Source organism: Rhinoraja longicauda, chromosome 2 (assembly GCF_053455715.1).
Source record: "Rhinoraja longicauda isolate Sanriku21f chromosome 2, sRhiLon1.1, whole genome shotgun sequence".
NCBI classification, from domain to species: Eukaryota; Metazoa; Chordata; class Chondrichthyes; order Rajiformes; family Arhynchobatidae; genus Rhinoraja; species Rhinoraja longicauda.
Genome location: NC_135954.1, coordinates 17,235,142 through 17,253,376, shown reverse-complemented (window position 1 = coordinate 17,253,376; position 18,235 = coordinate 17,235,142). Strand labels below are relative to the sequence as shown.

The following is an 18,235-nucleotide window of genomic DNA, read 5'->3' as shown; positions in this document are numbered from 1 at the left end:
CGGGTGTAGGAGCCATTTTTGCGTTTATTAGTTATTTTTGCATATTATTATTATTACTACCTTATATCCTGCTGTAGTTTGGACACTATAGAGTTAATGCGATGCTTACATATGGGCTGGGCGGAGCTAGAGTTAAGGCGGTTTGGTACGTTCTGGCAGTGTGAGCCGAGAAGGTGCTGACAGAGGTTCAGCCAAAGGTTCCGCCAAAAGATTTATTAGCCAAGATGTAATCGGTTGTAGATCTTATTGACAAGAAGATTAATACGGATTTCCGGCAAAGTTAAACCTGGCAGTTCGTATCGATCGTATCGACTGTGGTAAGATATGGAATTTTACCTAGCAAATCAATAACCAGTCGATGACAAGAGATATGCCAATATGTTTGTTGCAACTTCAAATACAAACGTCTAACTAACTCAAACGTCGAGAAGGTCTCTGTTATTGTTATTGTTTGGGTCATAAAGCATTGTTTCACCCGATCTATGCAAATGGCAGCTTGGGAGCTAATTTGATAGACGAGAAGCTGGCCGCTATACTGGGAGAGGTTAGATAAACTTGGACGGTTTTCTCTGGAATGTCGGAGGTTGAGGGAAGAATTGATAGAAATATATAAAATTATGAAAGGCATAGATAGGATAGACAGTCAGGATCTGTTTCCCCCCAGGGTGGAAATGCCCAACAAAAGAGCAGAGCAGAGCTCTCTAATGAGAGGGAGCTTAATGGAGGTGTGCAGCGTACATTTGTTTTTTTTCACATATAGAATGGTAGGGCCTGGAACGCACTGCCAGGGCAGTGGTGGAGGCAGATGTGATCGTGGCATTTAAGAGGCTTTTGGAAAGGCACATGGAAGTGCTGGGTATAGAGGAATATGGATCATCTACAGCAGACGAGATCAGTTTAACTTGGCATTATGTTCGGCACAAACATTGTGGGCCGAAGGGCCCGCTCCTGTGCTGTACTGTTCTATCACTTGCTAGAGATCTATACAAGTTTAAAGTAAATTAACCAAACCTTGTGATTAATTTTTTATTGTAACGTCTTTCATATGCAGCACCAATAGCAAGCGAGGCCACGAACGAACAGTCCGATACCACGGTCTGGAAAAGAGACCATTTAAAATATTTGTTAGACTGGTCAATAATAAAAGAGATGCTGCTGTGGTCGAGCAGAAGCGCAAAACACTTTAATCAAGACAGACAAGACAGGAATAGGTGACGTTTCGGGTCGGGTCTGAAGATGGGTCTGGGGAAAAGTCACCTATCCCTTTTCTCCAGAGATGCTACCTGACCCACTGAGTTACTCCAGCTTTTTGTGTCCATCTTTGGTTTAAACCAGCATCTCAGTTCCTTCCCACAGACAGTTTTTAGATGCTTTCCCAAACATGTGCTGTAGGGGGCAGCAGTCAATGCTATATTTGTGGATTTGGGGAAATGCTCTTCCAGAATTGGCGTTAAAACTATAAACCTTCACTGGAATCATCCGTGCACAACAGGCACATGAAAACCAGCTGAAAACTGATATTGGTAAACTCTCAGACTTGCTGTACTGAAGTCCATCGGTCATTTAACATCGCCTGGCCATTGAATTAATATTTAAATTAACAATCTGCTTGTTGTTCCATATTACTTAACATCATGGTCTAACAAAAATTTATCAAACTGCTTTCAGGTGTCCGATTGACTTGGAAGGAGAATTTGAAAAATACGCTCTGTGAAAAATACGCCTAATGTTAATAGTTGATGTGCTTTAACGACAAGCAGACAGAGCTGATCTTAAAAGACTGACCTGTTTTATACTTAAACTAGATACAGTGTAGATCATTGTAGGGTTGTTGCAGAGGTCATCTGGCCGGACCCACCTTGAAAACAATGCTTCCTGTTTTGGTGACAATACCAATTTGCCAGCACGGTCCCTAGGTAAAGAAAAGAGGACTGTTAAAAGCAGCACATCTTCTTGAGTGGACTGTATTAAAGGTTCATGACTAAAGGTTCATATTGATATCAAGCCAAGATTTTACCAACGCTATTGTGAGATGGTGGCTTGAGTTTAGTTTATTGTCACATGTGCCGAGATACAGTGAAATACATCTTTCCACTGACTGTTTAGCACCCAACAAAAGCTTTTCACTGTATCTCAGTACACGTGACAATAAACTAAACTCAAGTGAGGATAAACTAAACACTTGCCACCTTACAACAGCGTTATCGCATATTGTTGCATCGGGTTTAAAGAATTCATTTGTCCTGACCATCTTGTGCAGATGTGCTCATTGACAAGTATCCCTGGAGAAGGAACATGTGATGTTCAAGGGCTCTGGAGGGAATGGACTGTAACATTAAGCACAGGACTTGCTTTAAATAAAATGTGACTATTTGAATCAAATTTCCTTTTCCACAAATTCTTAGGCCCCCTCGGTCATGGCTGACCATGGGTGGTGCCTCCTAGTTGGCTGCTTGCTCCACACCTCGGCTAGAGCAGCGTCGCTTGTGGCTGAAGAGACCAATGCGGGAGTGACAGTCTCTGTCGCAAAGGTCACATTTGTGTGTGGTCACTGGTCTGTTGAAGTTGCTGCGCTCCTTTCTGCGTGCCCGCTTTTCTGCTACTGCGTTCATCAGTTTCTCTTCCCCCGTTTTGAGATGTTGGTTCAGGGTACCTCTCCACCTTGTACGGTCAGCTGCAAGGCTCTCCCAGGACTCCACATCGATGTCGAGCGCCTGCAAATCTCTCTTGCAGACATCCTTGAAACGTAGCTGGGGGCGGCCGATGGTTCCCCTCCCAGATGTCAGCTCTCCATAGAGGATATCTTTTGGAATACAGACCATCCTCCATGCGGTGGACATGGCCCAGCCACCGCAGCCTGCGCTGCCTGAGTAGAGTGTACATACTGGGAAGGCCAGCGCGAGACAGAATCTCGGCGTTGGACACTCTGTCTTGCCAGGATATACCCAGGATACGCCGGATGCTTCGCAGGTGGAAGGTGTTGAGTCTTCTCTCCAGTCTGGCATATGTAGTCGACGTCTCACTGCCGTACAGCAGCGTGCTGTTGACACAGGCGTTGTAGACTGCTATCTTTGTCTTCACTGTCAGCTTTGGATTGGTCCACACTCGAGTTGTGAGGCGAGCGAGAGTTGTAGCTGCCTTCCCGATCCTCTTGCCAATCTCTGTGTCCAAGGAGAGGTTGTCGGTGATGGTGGAGCCGAGGTACGTGAACTGATGGACGGCATCGAGTTCGTAGTCGTCGATTGTGATGACAGGCGGTGCATCTGTATCCTGTCCCAGGACGTTCGTCTTCTTCAGGCTGATGGTCAGCCCGAAGTCCTTGCAAGCCTGATAGAAGCTGTCCATCAGTGACTGTAGTTCTGCTGGGTGTGGGACACAATTGCTACGTCATCAGCAAACAACATGTCTCTGATGAGAGCTTTACATATTTTTGTCTTGGCTCTGAAGCGGATGAGGTTGAAGAGCCTGCCGTCTGATCTAATACGCAGATAGATCCCCTCTGTTGCGGTGCCAAAGGCATGTTTCAGGAGCAGAGCGAAGAAAATCCCAAAGAGTGTGGGAGCGAGGACGCAGCCTTGTTTGACGCCACAGTGGATGTCAAAGGGCTCCGAGAAACTGCCATTGAACTGCACTGGCAGTGAGAGAGAAGCAGTATTGGGTAATAAGTGGGGTAATAGGATTGAGGCAATTATTCTGACACCACAATATGCTAAATAGCCCATGATATATTGGAATATATGCTCCTATATTCCATATAGGGTTAGGAAACCTTTCTATATGTAATATAGGAACATATATTCCAATATAAAATAGGCCATTTAGCCCACTGAAATCTACGGCTGGTGTCAGAATAATTGCCTCAACCCTATTACCCCACTTAATTTCCCAATAACCCTTCTCTCTCGCATGCCTTTTAAGTCAACCTCAACTCTTCTACCACTCACAAACTGGGGTGATTTGGAGTAACCAATTAATTGATAAATTGTCTTTGTGAATATACCAGAGCCTCTGGCGGAAACCAACATGGTCACGGGAGAACATGTAAGCTCCACACAGAGAAAGGTCAAATTAAACTCAGATCACTGGATCAGTGAGGCACCGTCATTACCTGCAGTGCAACTGTGCTCCCGAAATTGATTTTAATTCCTTCCACACAAGGCGATCGATTCCAAAAATTCAATATTTAATCTCCATTTTGAAAGTAAATGGGCCAATGATTTCAACTCCACCAAGCAGTAGTTATAGCACCATGCATGCGAATTATCACAAAAAATGTAAGGCTTATATTTCGATAATCTAATTTTTCCTTTAACCTGCTAATTCGTAATTCCAGCCACAGTTAACATCAAAGCCCTCTTGCACATTGAAAACACTATAATAGTTCAAAGACTGGTCTGTTAAACAATTTCAGGTATCTAGCACTGGTTTGAGATCACTTACGCAAACAACTTACGAGAATGATATTGGAAACGCAAACCGTTCCTTGAGATCCACACTCATGAAAGGTACATATTCAATTCCATTTATCTTGGAAGTTTTGCTGAAAAAAACGCAGAAAAGGTCATGAAATAAAAAGATAATGTTTAAAAGTTTTCCAATTTCACATTACCAAAAACTAAATAGAGAGCAACAATATCCAAAAAATCTTCTTACCTTCCAAAATTAAATACTTTTGCATCAGTAAATGAGCTCAAGCTGTTTGGTATGAAAAGCAGGAGAATTCAATACAGAATAGTGCATATCTAGGTTTTAAGTTTGAGTGTCTGTAGCCCATTCAAACTAGGATGTCTTTAATACTAATAGATTATATAGGGCCGTTTTGATGAAAGATCATTCATCTGAAGCAAAGAGTTGAACCAAGGTTTATTCAGTTCAACGTTCGGCCTGTTGCCCAAGAGCCCTCCAGATCCACTAAAAGTGGCCAGATCAAAGGATCAATGAGCTGCCACTCCGCTTTGAGAATAAGACGGTGAAGTGTGGAAAGGCTCGAGCAGCAAGTGCTGAAACATTTGGCCATGCCTCTTGAATGCCCCGATAGATTTTAAACAGACAGGATAAAAGGGACCAGGGCCATTCATCAGAGTCTTCGACATGAAACATTAGCTCTGTCTCCCTGCTGTCAGATGCAGCCTGAGTGCTGAGTAATCCCAGCATTTTCTATGTGTTTATTTTAAAAGTATTGTGCATAATTGAAAATATTTAAAAGAAACAGTAAAAGACTAAAAACTTTAAAAAAAATAAGCAAAGAGGAACTCAAAGAGGAACTCTTCTTCCCAATCGCCACGTCATGAATCCACATTAAAACAATTAGAGACTCTGATCCAAAGCAAGCTCTAAATGATACAAGATCACAGGGGCAAATTGCACAGAATAATGAAATCAAAAACAGTTGCAGGGTTTTCTTTAGAACTGCCAGCTATCACCAGCATGATTGGGCCCAATGATTTTATTTCCTGCTGCTAGGATGTTGATGTAATGAGAATTTCTGGCATTTTCAATTTTTATTTCAGCTTAAATGCAAGTTAAAATTCAGCATAAACAAGGAATCGCATGCAGATGTCGGTTTACACAAAAGGATACAAAATGCTGGAGTAACTCAGTGGGTCAGGCAGCGTCTCTAATGGATTGGTAACTGTAGATTGTGCATGCTAGTTCACCTTCATTACATATATATATATATATATATATAGCGTCACATTCACTATGCATGCTGCACATTTCACACACGATCCAGTCCGGATCTTCACCCCCACCTTGACTATATACGCTGCCGGTCGCTGCCTTCCAGGCAGACCGCGACCAGACTGTGAAGATGATAGCACGTATTGTTACCTCCGCTTGAGTACAAATAAACTATGAGTTGCAACTCTTGTGTATTGGCATGAATACACAACATGGTGTCAGGAGTTCTAGACCCACTACCACTGCTTCAGTTTTTTTTTGTGCTTAGTTTGTTTTGATTTACTGTCTCACTATGGCTGGAGCGTTTCGCAAGCCTGACCCACTCGTATTTGATGGCGACCTCGCTGAACGCTGGCGCATCTTCGAGGAGGATTTCAGGATCTATATTCAGGCAGCACATCATGCTACACCTCCAGCTACTCGTGCTGCAATTCTCCTCAACCTGGCGGGCAGTGAGGCCATTCGCCGTGCTCACCGGTTCCACTACGCACCGGCCCGGATAACTCCCGCGGGCGTTCAGGTCCCGGCGGAATCTATGGAGGACCCGGACTGCCTCCTGACAAAGTTCCGACAGCTTTGCGAGCTGCGCTCGAATCTCGTTATGGAGCGCCACAGATTTTTTACTCGCAACCAGAAGCAAGGTGAGCCTGTTGAAGCTTACATTAGCTCCCTGAGATATATTGCCAGCCGGTGCGCATTCGACAATTTGTGTGACAAGTCTCGTTCGGGACAGACTAGTCTGTGGCATCCTTGATGACAAGGTGCGTGATGAACTACTACGTGATGCTGACCTCACCCTAGAGGTGGCTGAGTATCGTTGTCGAGTTGCTGAGCTAACTGCCTCACACACTAAATCCTTGGGGCCGGGACCCCACTCTGCGTTTGATGTGAATGTTGCCGGCACATTTTACCGTGCTCAACGCCCACTTTCTGAAGTGCCCGGCAGATCCTGTGCCAGTCACATCAACAACTGTAGTAACTGTGGGGGCTCACACGCTGGGATTCGGGAGCAGTGCCCTGCATTTGGGAAAGTCTGTAATTACTGCAAACGTAGAAACCATTTTGACCGCTGCTGTCGTTCGCGTGGGAACAGAGTCGGGACAAAACAGTCGGTACATCTGCTACAGCCAGAGCCGTCTCACGCAGCACCTGCATCACTTCCTGTGTTTAACGAGCATGACCTAGCTGCTATCAACGGACTGAATATCAATATACATTCCTTATCAGACCCATCTGCTAAACATCTCGATCCCATGGTCACCCTCCTCATTAACGGAGTGCCTGTTACTGCAAAGCTCGACACAGGGGCTCGCTGCAACGTTATCACCTTATCAGAGCTCCACAGGATTCGTAATGCCAAGGGCATCAAGCCAACCATGGCCTCACTGCTTCCCTTTGGAGGGGGCTCAATCAAGCCCGTCGGAACTGTTGAGCTGCAGTGCCAGCTAGCGTCCCGTGTTCACAAACTGTCTTTTTTGGTTGTCTGGGAAAACGCTCCTTCCCTGCTAGGCATTGCTGCCTGCATCGACTTAGGCTTGGTTGCCTTCAACTGGCTTCCGCACATGCCCCCGCCCAGCGATTCCTCTCGCAGTACGGTGAGCTCTTTAACGACAAGCTCGGCAAGCTTCCGGTCACGTACAAGATCACGACCGACCCAGAGGTCTTACCGGTAGTCCGTCCCGCCCACCGGATTCCCCATACTATGCGGGACCGCGTGCTGAGTGAACTCAACAGGATGGTGGATCTGTTAGTGATTGCCCCTGTCACGGACCCGTCAGACTGGGTCTTCACCATGGTGGTTGCCTCTTAAAAAAAAAAACGGAGGAGATACGAATTTGCATTAATCCCAGGGATTTGAACACCGCCATTAAACGGCCACACTATCCCATGCACACGGTGGAAGATGTCGCAGCGCAACTGGGCAAGGCGACAGTTTTCTCCGTCCTCGATGTAAAAAGCTCCTTCTGGCAGATTCCGCTAGATCACAACTCCTCCAACCTGACCACTTTTTGTACACAGTTTGGACGTTTCAAATTTTTACGTATGCCCTTCGGCATAAACTCAGCTAGCGAGGTGTTTCAGCGCACTGTGGAACAGCTATTTGCCGGATACCCCTGCTCGATTGTGGTTGACGACATCCTCGTCGCCAGTCAGAATGTCGAGGACCACGACGCGAATCTGAAGAAAGTCCTCGACCGCGCCAAAGAGATCAATCTCAAGCTCAACCCGCTTAAGTGCACATTCCGGGTGAGCGAAGTCAACTACGTGGGCCACATATTCACGAGCGCCGGTCTCAAACCCGATCCATCTAAAATGATCGCGATCAACGAACTGCCAGCACCCTCCGATGTGACCGGTCTGCAACGCTTTCTCGGAATGGTCAACTACCTGGGAAAATTCATCCCGAAGTTTAGTGAAATATCTGCCCCTTTACGCCTACTAACTCACAAAGACACTGTTTGGGGCTGGCATGAACAGCAACAGAGAGCGTTCGACACTCTGAAACAACAGATGTCTTGTGCCCCCACTCTCGCGTACTACGATGTCAAGCTGCCCTTCACGCTGTCCTGCGATGCCTCGCTGTATGGACTGGGTGCCGTCTGCCTTCAAAACAGCGGTGACGGCCACAGACCGGTTGCCTACGCCTCTCGTACTATGACAGACACCGAACAACGATATGCGCAAATCGAAAAAGAGCTGCTAGCGGTCGTCTTCGCTTGCAGAAAATTCAATGATTTCATCTTCGGCAAGAAGGTCTCGATCGAAACAGACCACCAGCCACTCATTAGCATTGTAAGCAAGCCAATACACGCCGCCCCTGCGCGGCTCCAGCGGATGATGCTGCAGCTTCAGAGGCACGACATCTTTCTAGTCTACAAGCGGGGCAAGGACATGCACCTGGCGGACACCCTTTCTCGAGCTCCGCGGGCAACCTGCGGCTCTCCTTCGACAGAGGACGGGTTTGCCATCATGATGGTCTCCTACGTCCCCTCGTCCTGCCTGGAGGACCTGGCAGCCCAGACTGCCGACGACGACACCCTCCTAGCACTATCCTCTGTCATAAGACACGGGTGGCCGATCAAGCAGAACAGACTGCCAGCTGCCTTACGGCCCTTCTTCTCCGTCCGCGACGAGCTCGTCCTGCAGGGTGGTATTGTCGCAAAGGGCCACAAACCTGTGATTCCTGCCTCCTTACATGGCAAATACTTCGACAACATCCATACGTTATACATTATACATTTCATAGTAAACAATAGTCACTAACCTATAACTTCGATTATACACGTATTGTTCTGTATTTTCTCCCCTCCCCCCACCCCCCCGCCCCCCCACCCCTCAGTTGAAAAGAAAGAAAAAGAAAAAGAAGAAGAAAGAAAGAAAGAAAGAAAGAAAGAAAGAAACCTGGAGTCCCGAGGGGGTCACTTCCGAGTAATTTCTTTTTAAATTCTTGCTAGGTAACAAGGCAATCCTGAATTTAAGTACTTCCTATTCTTAATCCTAACTTTGCCATGAATGGGTTCCACACCTTCAAAAAGAAGTCGTATCCATTTCTCAGATTATACGTTGCTTTTTCTAATGGGATACAACTCCGCATTTCTGCATGCCATCTTTCGAATCTTATTTCATTTTGTTCTTTCCATGTAACCGCAACACATTTTTTGGCTACTGCTAATGATATTTTGAGAAATCTTTCCTGATGTTTATCGAGACTTAGCTTTGGTGTTATTCCTTTTGTATCTCCTAGCAAAAACAACCTTGGATCCATTGGTATAATCTTATTCATCAATTGCTCTAAAAACTTTTATAGGTCTTGCCAAAAAGGAGTTACCTTCTGACATGCCCAAGTAGAGTGCATAAAAGTGCCCACGTCTTGGTTGCATCTAAAACACCTTTCAGTTGAATTTAGTTTAAATTTATTTAATTTTTCCGGGGTTAAATATAGTTGCTGCAAAAAATTATACTGCACTAAGTTATACCTCACATTAATAGTATTTTTCATAATATCTAGACACAGTCTTTCCCAACTTGGTTCATCAATAATAATATTAAGATCTGTTTCCCATCTTTGTCTTGCTTTATTAATTCCTATCTTTGGACTAGCTATCTGTAGTAGTTTATACATTGATGATATAATTTTTTTAATTCCCTTACCCTGAATCAAGGATTCGATTCCTTTAATCTGAAATAGAGACATTGAATTTCCTAACTTTTCCCTTAAAAAAGATTGTAATTGATAATAGAAGAAAATACTATTCCCTGGAATTTGATATTTATTTCTCAATTGAGAAAATGTCAAAAAGATATTCCTTCATAGCAATCTCCTATATTTTTAATACCCTTCTGTTCCCAGTTGTAGTATTTGATTATTCCAAGCAAACGGCAATAATCCATTTTTTACTAATGGAGTTTTAGCTGTTAAAAAAAATCTTTTATCCTTAACTTTAACTGTTTTCAACCATGTATTAATTAAATGTTTTAGCAAGGGTGACTCTTTATCCTTAACTAATATCTTCGCTTCCCATTTATATATAAATTCTTCTGGACAAGACTCTTTTATTTTATCCATTTTAACCCATGCTGTTTTTCCACCCTCTTGATAAAAGGATGAAATAAAACTCATTTGCGCTGCCAGGTAGTAATTTTTAAAATTTGGTAATTGCAATCCCCCTAATTCAAATTTCCATGTTAATTTTTCCAGAGACACTCTTGGCATTTTACCTTTCCAAAGAAAATTCCTCACAGTTTTGTTCAATTCTTGGAAAAATTTATTTGGCAAAGGTATAGGCAGTGTTGAAAATAAATACTGTATCCTCGGAAAAATATTCATCTTAATACAGTTAACTCTCCCTATCAATGTAATTGGAAGATTCATCCATTTCTTCAGGTCCTCATCTATTTTTTTTATTAGTGGTTTATAATTTAATTTATACAAATTATTTAACTTATTATCTACTTTAACTCCTAAAAACTTAATGCCTTCTTTTTGCCATTTAAACTGACTTTCTCTTTTACATTGATCATAATTGCCTTCAACAAGAGGCATTATTTCAGTTTTATCTTTATTAATTTTATATCCTGATACTTTCCCATATTCTTCCAGTCTAGAATATAGTTTTCTTAAGGATTCCAATGGTCTAGTAAGACAAATTAAGACATCATCTGCAAATAAAGTAATCTTGTAATCTTCCTGGTTAACTTTAAATCCTTTAATATCTAAATCTGATCTTATTAGCTCTGCCAGAGGTTCAATGGCCAATACAAATAAAGCCGGTGACAAGGGAAATCCCTGTCTACTAGATCTTTCCAAATTAAATGATTGAGAAGATTGGCCATTTGTCACCACTTTGGCTTTAGGTTGTTTATAAAGAGCTTTTACCCAGTTAATAAAACTGTTTCCTAATCGGTACTTCTCTAATACTTTAAATAAAAAATCCCATTCTAACCTGTCAAACGCCTTTTCAGCATCTAAAGCAACAGCTACGCTCAATTCCTTTCTTTTCTGTGCTAAATGTAAATTACTTATAAATCTTGCTACATTATCAGATATTTTCCTTTTTTTGACAAATCCAGTTTGGTCCTCTTTAACCAGCTTCGGTAAATATTCTGCCAATCTCCTTGCTAAAAGTTTAGCAACTATTTTATAATCTACATTCAACAATGATATTGGTCTATAAGAAGATGCATTTAAAGGGTCTTTCCCTTTTTTTTTAATTACAGTTATAATTGCCAATGAGAAGGAGTCTGGTAATGTAGATGTTTTCTCCGCTTGATGTATCACTTCCATAAATAGTGGTAACAACAACTCTTTAAATTTTTTATAGAACTCAGGCGGAAAACCATCTTCCCCTGGAGATTTATTACTTGGTAAAGAATATAGTACTTCCTCCACCTCTCTCAAAGTAAAGGAGGCATTTAGTCCCATCTGCTCCTCATTAGAGATTGTTGGTAATCGTATCTTGGATAAAAAATTATTTATCTTAATTTCATCCTTTCCAGATTCAGAATGGTAGAGATTAGTGTAGAATTGCTTAAATACCTCATTGATTTCTCTAGGTTTATAAGTAATAATGTTCTGATCTGTTCTAATTGAATTTATTGTTCTTGATATTTGTTCTTCTTTCAGTTGCCATGCCAATACCTTGTGGGCTCTTTCTCCTAATTCATAATATCTTTGGTTAGTTCATAATATTAGTTTTTCAGTTCTGTGAGTGTGTAATGTATTGTATTGAAATTTTTTATTTGCAAGTTGTGTTTTTTTTGTATCTGAAGAAGTTTTCTGTAAGTCTTTTTCTAATACAGTGATTTCTTTTTCTAATCTTTCAGATTCCTTCCTATAGTCTTTCTTTATCTTAGATGAGTAGCTTATAATTTGGCCTCTCAAATAAGCCTTCATTGCATCCCATACAATAAATTTATCATCCACTGAATTTAAATTTGTCTCCAAATATAATTCAATTTGTCCTCGAATAAAATCACAAAAGTCTTGCCTTTTCAATAGTAAAGAGTTGAGTCTCCATCTATACACTGCCTGTTCTTTATCTGACATCGTAATTTTCATTAATAATGGTGAGTGATCCGATAACAATCTAGCCTTGTAATCTATTTGTATTATTCTACCGCTTAATTGAGCTGAAATCAAAAATAGATCTATTCTAGAATATGTATCATGTCTATTGGAATAAAAAGAGTAATCTCTTTCCTTGGGATGGCTTTTCCTCCAAACATCTATTAAATTTAAACTTTCCATTAAATTCAAGGTTGTCTTCGCTGCTCTTGTCCTTGTCCTTGATGATCTATCCATTACTGGATCTAAACAAAAATTGAAATCTCCCCCTATCAATATATTTTCATGTGCTTCCGCTAGATTTAGAAAAGTATCCTGCACAAACTTCTCATCATCTGTATTTGGTGCATATATATTCATTAAAGTCCACAATTCTGAGAAAATTTGACAATGTACGATTATAAATCTACCTACTGGGTCACTTACAATATTTTGTATCTTAATTGGTAGCGTTTTCTTAAATAGGATCGCAACCCCTCTTGCTTTTGAATTAAAAGAAGATGCTACCAAACTTCCTACCCAATCTCTCTTTAACTTTTGATGTTCTTTTTCCGTTAGATGTGTTTCTTGTAAGAAAGCTATATCCACTTCCAATTTTTTCATCTGTGTTAAAATTCTCTTCCTTTTTATCGGTCCATTTAACCCATTCACATTATAACTTTAAAAATTTAATTTATTCTCCATTCAATCTTTTTTTTTTCCCCTTCCTCCTTACCTTGTTACCTCTTCGAATATTTACGTTGTGCCGTATTTCAGTGTACTCCCTTCCATCGTCCAGGTACAAAAACAGAAAAGAAAAAAGAGAAAGAAAAGTAAACCCTCCCTCTAATGTTGTTAATAAATAAATTAACAACATTACCCCCCTCTATTATACGAGGTGTGGTCCACACCACACTTGTGCCCATGATTATGGTAGAGCATGCATATTCTCCAGTCCCCCCGATATTTCAAGTACTTCTAAAAATTAACTATCCTTAATACAATTGATCCCCTCTATAGTATACAAATCTTGTTAATAATCATTCATTCACGGATCTTCTTCACCAATTCTCGATGGCAATTCTTCAGCAAATTCTTGTGCTCCGACAAAGTCTTTGAAAAATTTATTTTCTCCAATGTTGATCATGATCTTCAAAGTAGCAGGATGCAGTAAAATGAACTTATATCCTTTCTTCCATAAAATATTTTTTGCCTTATTAAATTCTTTTTTCCTGCTCAACAAGACATTTCCATCGGTCCTTGTTTATCTATTCCAAGACTAGTCACTATCCAATCTTGAAAAAAATTGATTGGGTCTTCCCCCTCAACTCCCTCTGGCAAGCCAACAATTTTAACATTATTTCTCCTGCTGTAGTTTTCCAAGGCATCCAACTTTTCCACGATCTTTTTGCTTTCAATTGTTGCAGCAGTAATACTATCTTCATTTCTTTCCACTCTGGATTTTAACAATTCGTTCTCCATTTCTATATTATCCCCTCTGTTTATCACTGTTTGAAAGTCCCCCTCCATTTTTTTCAAAGTCTTATATATTTCGATATTGTCCTTATGAAGCTCCTTGTTATCGTTATGCAGTTCCTTATTATCTATCCTCAATGCTTTCACTTCCTTTTCCATCACTTTGTGAGCTCCTTCAATTTTCATGAGGCTTTTAATAATTTCTTCAAACATCGCTTTAATTTTAATCTCTGAATCTTCTTGATCCCGTTCTTGCTTGTTTCCACTTTCACTGCTTGTTCCCTCATCTTCACTCGATTCCGAAACTTGAGCCTCTCGGCCACCAGAGGGCCATGCCTCTGCGCCTGCTGAGAGCTCCTCAAATCCAGGCCCCTGCTCCGTCGTGGCTGTAGGCCTACCTTCGATTTTCTTTCTTGATTCCCTCGGTGGATTTCTTGGCTTCAGTGGCAGCAGTGCTCCCTTCCTTTCTTTCTTGGGGGTCATCAGTACGTTCTTTATACTTTTAACTTTAAATTAAAGTACTTGAATTCTTTTAGTGCGTCTTTTTTTGGTAGTTTAGGGCTTTGTTCTCGGGAGTGCTGAAAAGTTATGTCTACTCAGCCAGACATTGGACACGCCCCTGCGCGGCTCCAGCGGATGATGCTGCAGCTTCAGAGGCACGACATCTTTCTAGTCTACAAGCGGGGCAAGGACATGCACCTGGCGGACACCCTTTCTCGAGCTCCGCGGGCAACCTGCGGCTCTCCTTCGACAGAGGACGGGTTTGCCGTCATGATGGTCTCCTACGTCCCCTCGTCCTGCCTGGAGGACCTGGCAGCCCAGACTGCCGCCGACGACACCCTCCTAGCACTATCCTCTGTCATAAGACACGGGTGGCCGATCAAGCAGAACAGACTGCCAGCTGCCTTACGGCCCTTCTTCTCCGTCCGCGACGAGCTCGTCCTGCAGGGTGGTATTGTCGCAAAGGGCCACAAACCTGTGATTCCTGCCTCCTTACATGGCAAATACTTCGACAACATCCATGGGGGACACCCAGGCACAGAAGCGACGATCTCGAGAGCTAAGAGCATGTTCTTATGGCCTGGAATGTCTGACTATATTCGTCAAAAAGTAGAGTCCTGTGCGGTGTGCAACAGCCTGGCGCCGCACCAGCAGAAACAGCCACTCCTCGCACACCAGGTTCCTGACCTCCCGTGGTCCATCGTGGCAACTGACATTTTTGAGTGGAACGGGAAGCGGTACTTAGTCATAGTCGACTCGTACTGGTTCGAGATCGATCTGCTCCCGAGCCTCACCTCCGCGGCAGTGATCCAGAAGCTTGCACGCCATTTCTCCGTCCACGGGGCTCCTCATCGCCTACTCTACGACAACGGCAGCCAATTCTCCAGCCTCCAACTCAAAGAATTTGCTGCACGCTGGGACTTTTGCCACATCACTAGTAGCCCCGAGTACCCTCAGTCGAACGGGCTAGTGGAGCGTGCCGTCCAGAGTGCCAAGCAGGTAATGGAACGTTCCCGCAGAGCGGGATCCGACGTTTTCCTCGACTTACTAAACCTGTGGAACATCTCCCGCGATCCGATCCTTGGTTCACCCGCACAACGCCTAATGTCCAGGCAGACAAGAACCACTTTACCCATTGCTAAACATACACTGGAGCCACGAGTTCGCTTTCCATCTGATGTTCAGTCCCAGCTGCAACGGAAATGTGACATCAAAAAACGCTGGTACGACAAGACGAGCAGGCCTTTGCCACCACTGGCTAACGGTCAGATGGTCCGCCTATGAACCGAAAAGGGTCACGACCGCCTGGGGGTGATATCTCGGCCAGCGCCCGAGCCTCGTATTTAGTCGAAGCCGACGGCGGAATTTACAGGCGCAACCGACAGCACATCCTGCCAGTGTGCGAACCGGCACCACCTCTGTTCCTGCCCGACCACTCAAGTTTAACCCACCCGCACCCCTCTGGAGACACCGGCCTGTCTGTGCCTCCGCTGCCCGGTCTGTCAGCCCCTCCGGCCTCGCCTGTGGCCTCGCCACCTCACCTCCCGCCATTGTCTCCCGTCCCATCGCCAGCAATGTCACCGCACTCTCTGGGGCCGGTTCCACCGGTCTCGTCTCCAGCGGGACTGTACCGTACACGTGCAGGTCGTGCCTGCCGGCCCACCGTGAAGTACCAGGCCTAACACTTGAACTTTGAGTGACATTCAACAGGCTACATTTGGACTGCCTTTGTCGATATCAGTTTACCTGTACTTATGTTAGTCGCACATAAGCGGTGATATATATTATAAGATCCACGGCGACTACTGTATCTTTATTTTATTATGTATTCTTTCCTTGAGAGGAAGGATGTAGATTGTGCATGCTAGTTCACCTTCACTATATATAAATATATATATAGCGTCACATTCACTATGCATGCTGCACATTCCACACACGATCCAGTCCGGATCTTCACCCCCACCTTGACTATATACGCAGCCGGTCGCTGCCTTCCAGGCAGACCGCGATCAGACTGTGAAGACGATAGCACCTATTGGTACCTCCGCTTGAGTACAAATAAACGATGAGTTGCAACGCTTGTGTATTGGCATGAATACACAACAGTAACGTTTTGGGTCGGGCCCTCAGTCTCAAATATAGTATTTGTCATATTTCCAACAAGACATCAGAGCCTAAACATTAACAACATTTATCTTCGCTGAAAATGCATTTTAGGATGTTCTTATGTTGCCAAAGCTGAAAGGTCTTTTGTTCTATTTAATCTTTGTGAAGCATTTCTCAATATTGTCTGGAACTGGAGCCATTCTTACCGTAAAACCTCAATTTCTTCGCCAGAATAAAACTGGCCCTGGCTTGACAAATCAGTGCCTTGAACTCTGGACAACTGTGGTTTATCATTCAGAGAAAAATCCGACCCCAGAGGATGGAAGGTTCGAACGGGCTGATTTGGTCTCCCAGCAACGTGCTTCTTCTCTTGAGAAATTTTGGACATTGAATCCTTCAGTGCTTCAGCTCTAATGGAGAACAGAAAGCAGAGTTAGTTATTCATACTCATGGCATTCATTCCCTGGAAGGGCGTGTGAAAGTTCAATCTTAGACATATGTTGTGTTAGTTCTTTGGCATCAAATCAAAATCTGGAACTCATGTGTATCAGCAATTCAAAATATGAGGTCAACTGCTGGCTAAAGGGCAATTAAGGACTGGTAGTAAATTCTTGACTTGCCAGTGACAGATTTCCCCTGCAGGGCAACACTGGTTGAGTGAAAAGTCACCATGTCCAAACTATGTAGCTTTCCTCAGGTGATGTGCATGAATATTTTGTCACACCATCCCACTGCTTTATTAGTGAAAACCATCAGATGCAATATGTATTCATCCCTAAAATTTTCATGGAATCAAAGAAGTGTACAACACAGCAATCATCCTTTAGTCCATTAGCTTTCGCTGACTGCGATGCTGATGTAAATTGATCCTATTTGCTCACATTAGGCACTGTTCCCTGTACAATTTTCCTATACAAGTACCTATCCAAATGCCCTTTGAACGTTCAACATTTTAGATAAGGCAGGTAATTGCAGATAACTGCCTCCATTACCTCCACTGGCAGTTCATTCCATACAGTCACCATACTCTGCGTAAATAAACGTAACTCTCAGATTTTTAAATTTCTCTCAACCCACTTTAAACTTGTGCCCACTAATTCCACTGCCCTCGGCAGATCCTATGATGGAGTGGTATTCCACAAGAAACTGTGCTGCAACCTCTGCTGTTTATCATTTATATAAATTACTTGGACAGAAATGTAGATGTGTTGCTTAGTAAGTTTGCAGACAGCATTACGTTTGCTGAAGTTGTGGCCTGTAAGGTTGACAAAGCATACAATGGGATATAGATCAGCCTGAGAAATAGGCGGAGAAATGGAAGACGGAGTTTACTCCGAGCAAGTGTGAGGTGTTGCACTTTGGGAGGTTGAATGCAAGGGGAAAGTATACAGTAAATGGGAAACCCTAAACAATATTAATATACAGAGATCTTGGGATCCAAGATCATAGCTCCCTGAAAGTGGGAACACAAGTAGATAGAGTGGTAAGAAAGTGTGGTGTAGTAAGTGTAGTAATCTAGTGGCCAGAGATCCTAGGGTGACCGAGGAACTGAAGGAGATTCACGTTAGGCAGGAAATGGTGTTGGGTAGACTGATGGGACTGAAGGCTGATAAATCCCCAGGGCCTGATGGTCTGCATCCCAGGGTACTTAAGGAGGTGGCTCTAGAAATCGTGGACGCATTGGTGATCATTTTCCAATGTTCTATAGATTAAGGATCAGTTCATGTGGATTGGAGGGTAGCTAATGTTATCCCACTTTTTAAGAAAGGGGGGAAGAGAGAAAACAGGAAATTATAGACCAGTTAGTCTGACATCTGTCTGGAAGTCTGGAAGATGCTGGAGTCAATTATAAAAGACGAAATTGTAGTCAGAATGGATTTACGAAGGGGAAATCATGCTTGACTAATCATCTGGAATTTTTTGAGG

General features: G+C 43.1%; 1 protein-coding gene across 1 annotated transcript in view; it reads right to left on the bottom strand.

The window, feature by feature from the left end:
• capn7 (calpain 7) overlaps positions 1 to 18,235 on the bottom strand; it is a 69,412-nt gene that overhangs the window by 29,470 nt on the left and 21,707 nt on the right. Inside the window, exons 5-8 of the mRNA XM_078415440.1 lie at positions 16,516 to 16,719; positions 4,454 to 4,540; positions 1,786 to 1,912; positions 1,012 to 1,097 (exon numbers count right to left, since the gene is read on the bottom strand). Of these exons, the coding sequence (XP_078271566.1) occupies positions 1,012 to 1,097; positions 1,786 to 1,912; positions 4,454 to 4,540; positions 16,516 to 16,719 (504 nt within the window). The remainder of the gene's footprint in view (positions 1 to 1,011; positions 1,098 to 1,785; positions 1,913 to 4,453; positions 4,541 to 16,515; positions 16,720 to 18,235) is intronic.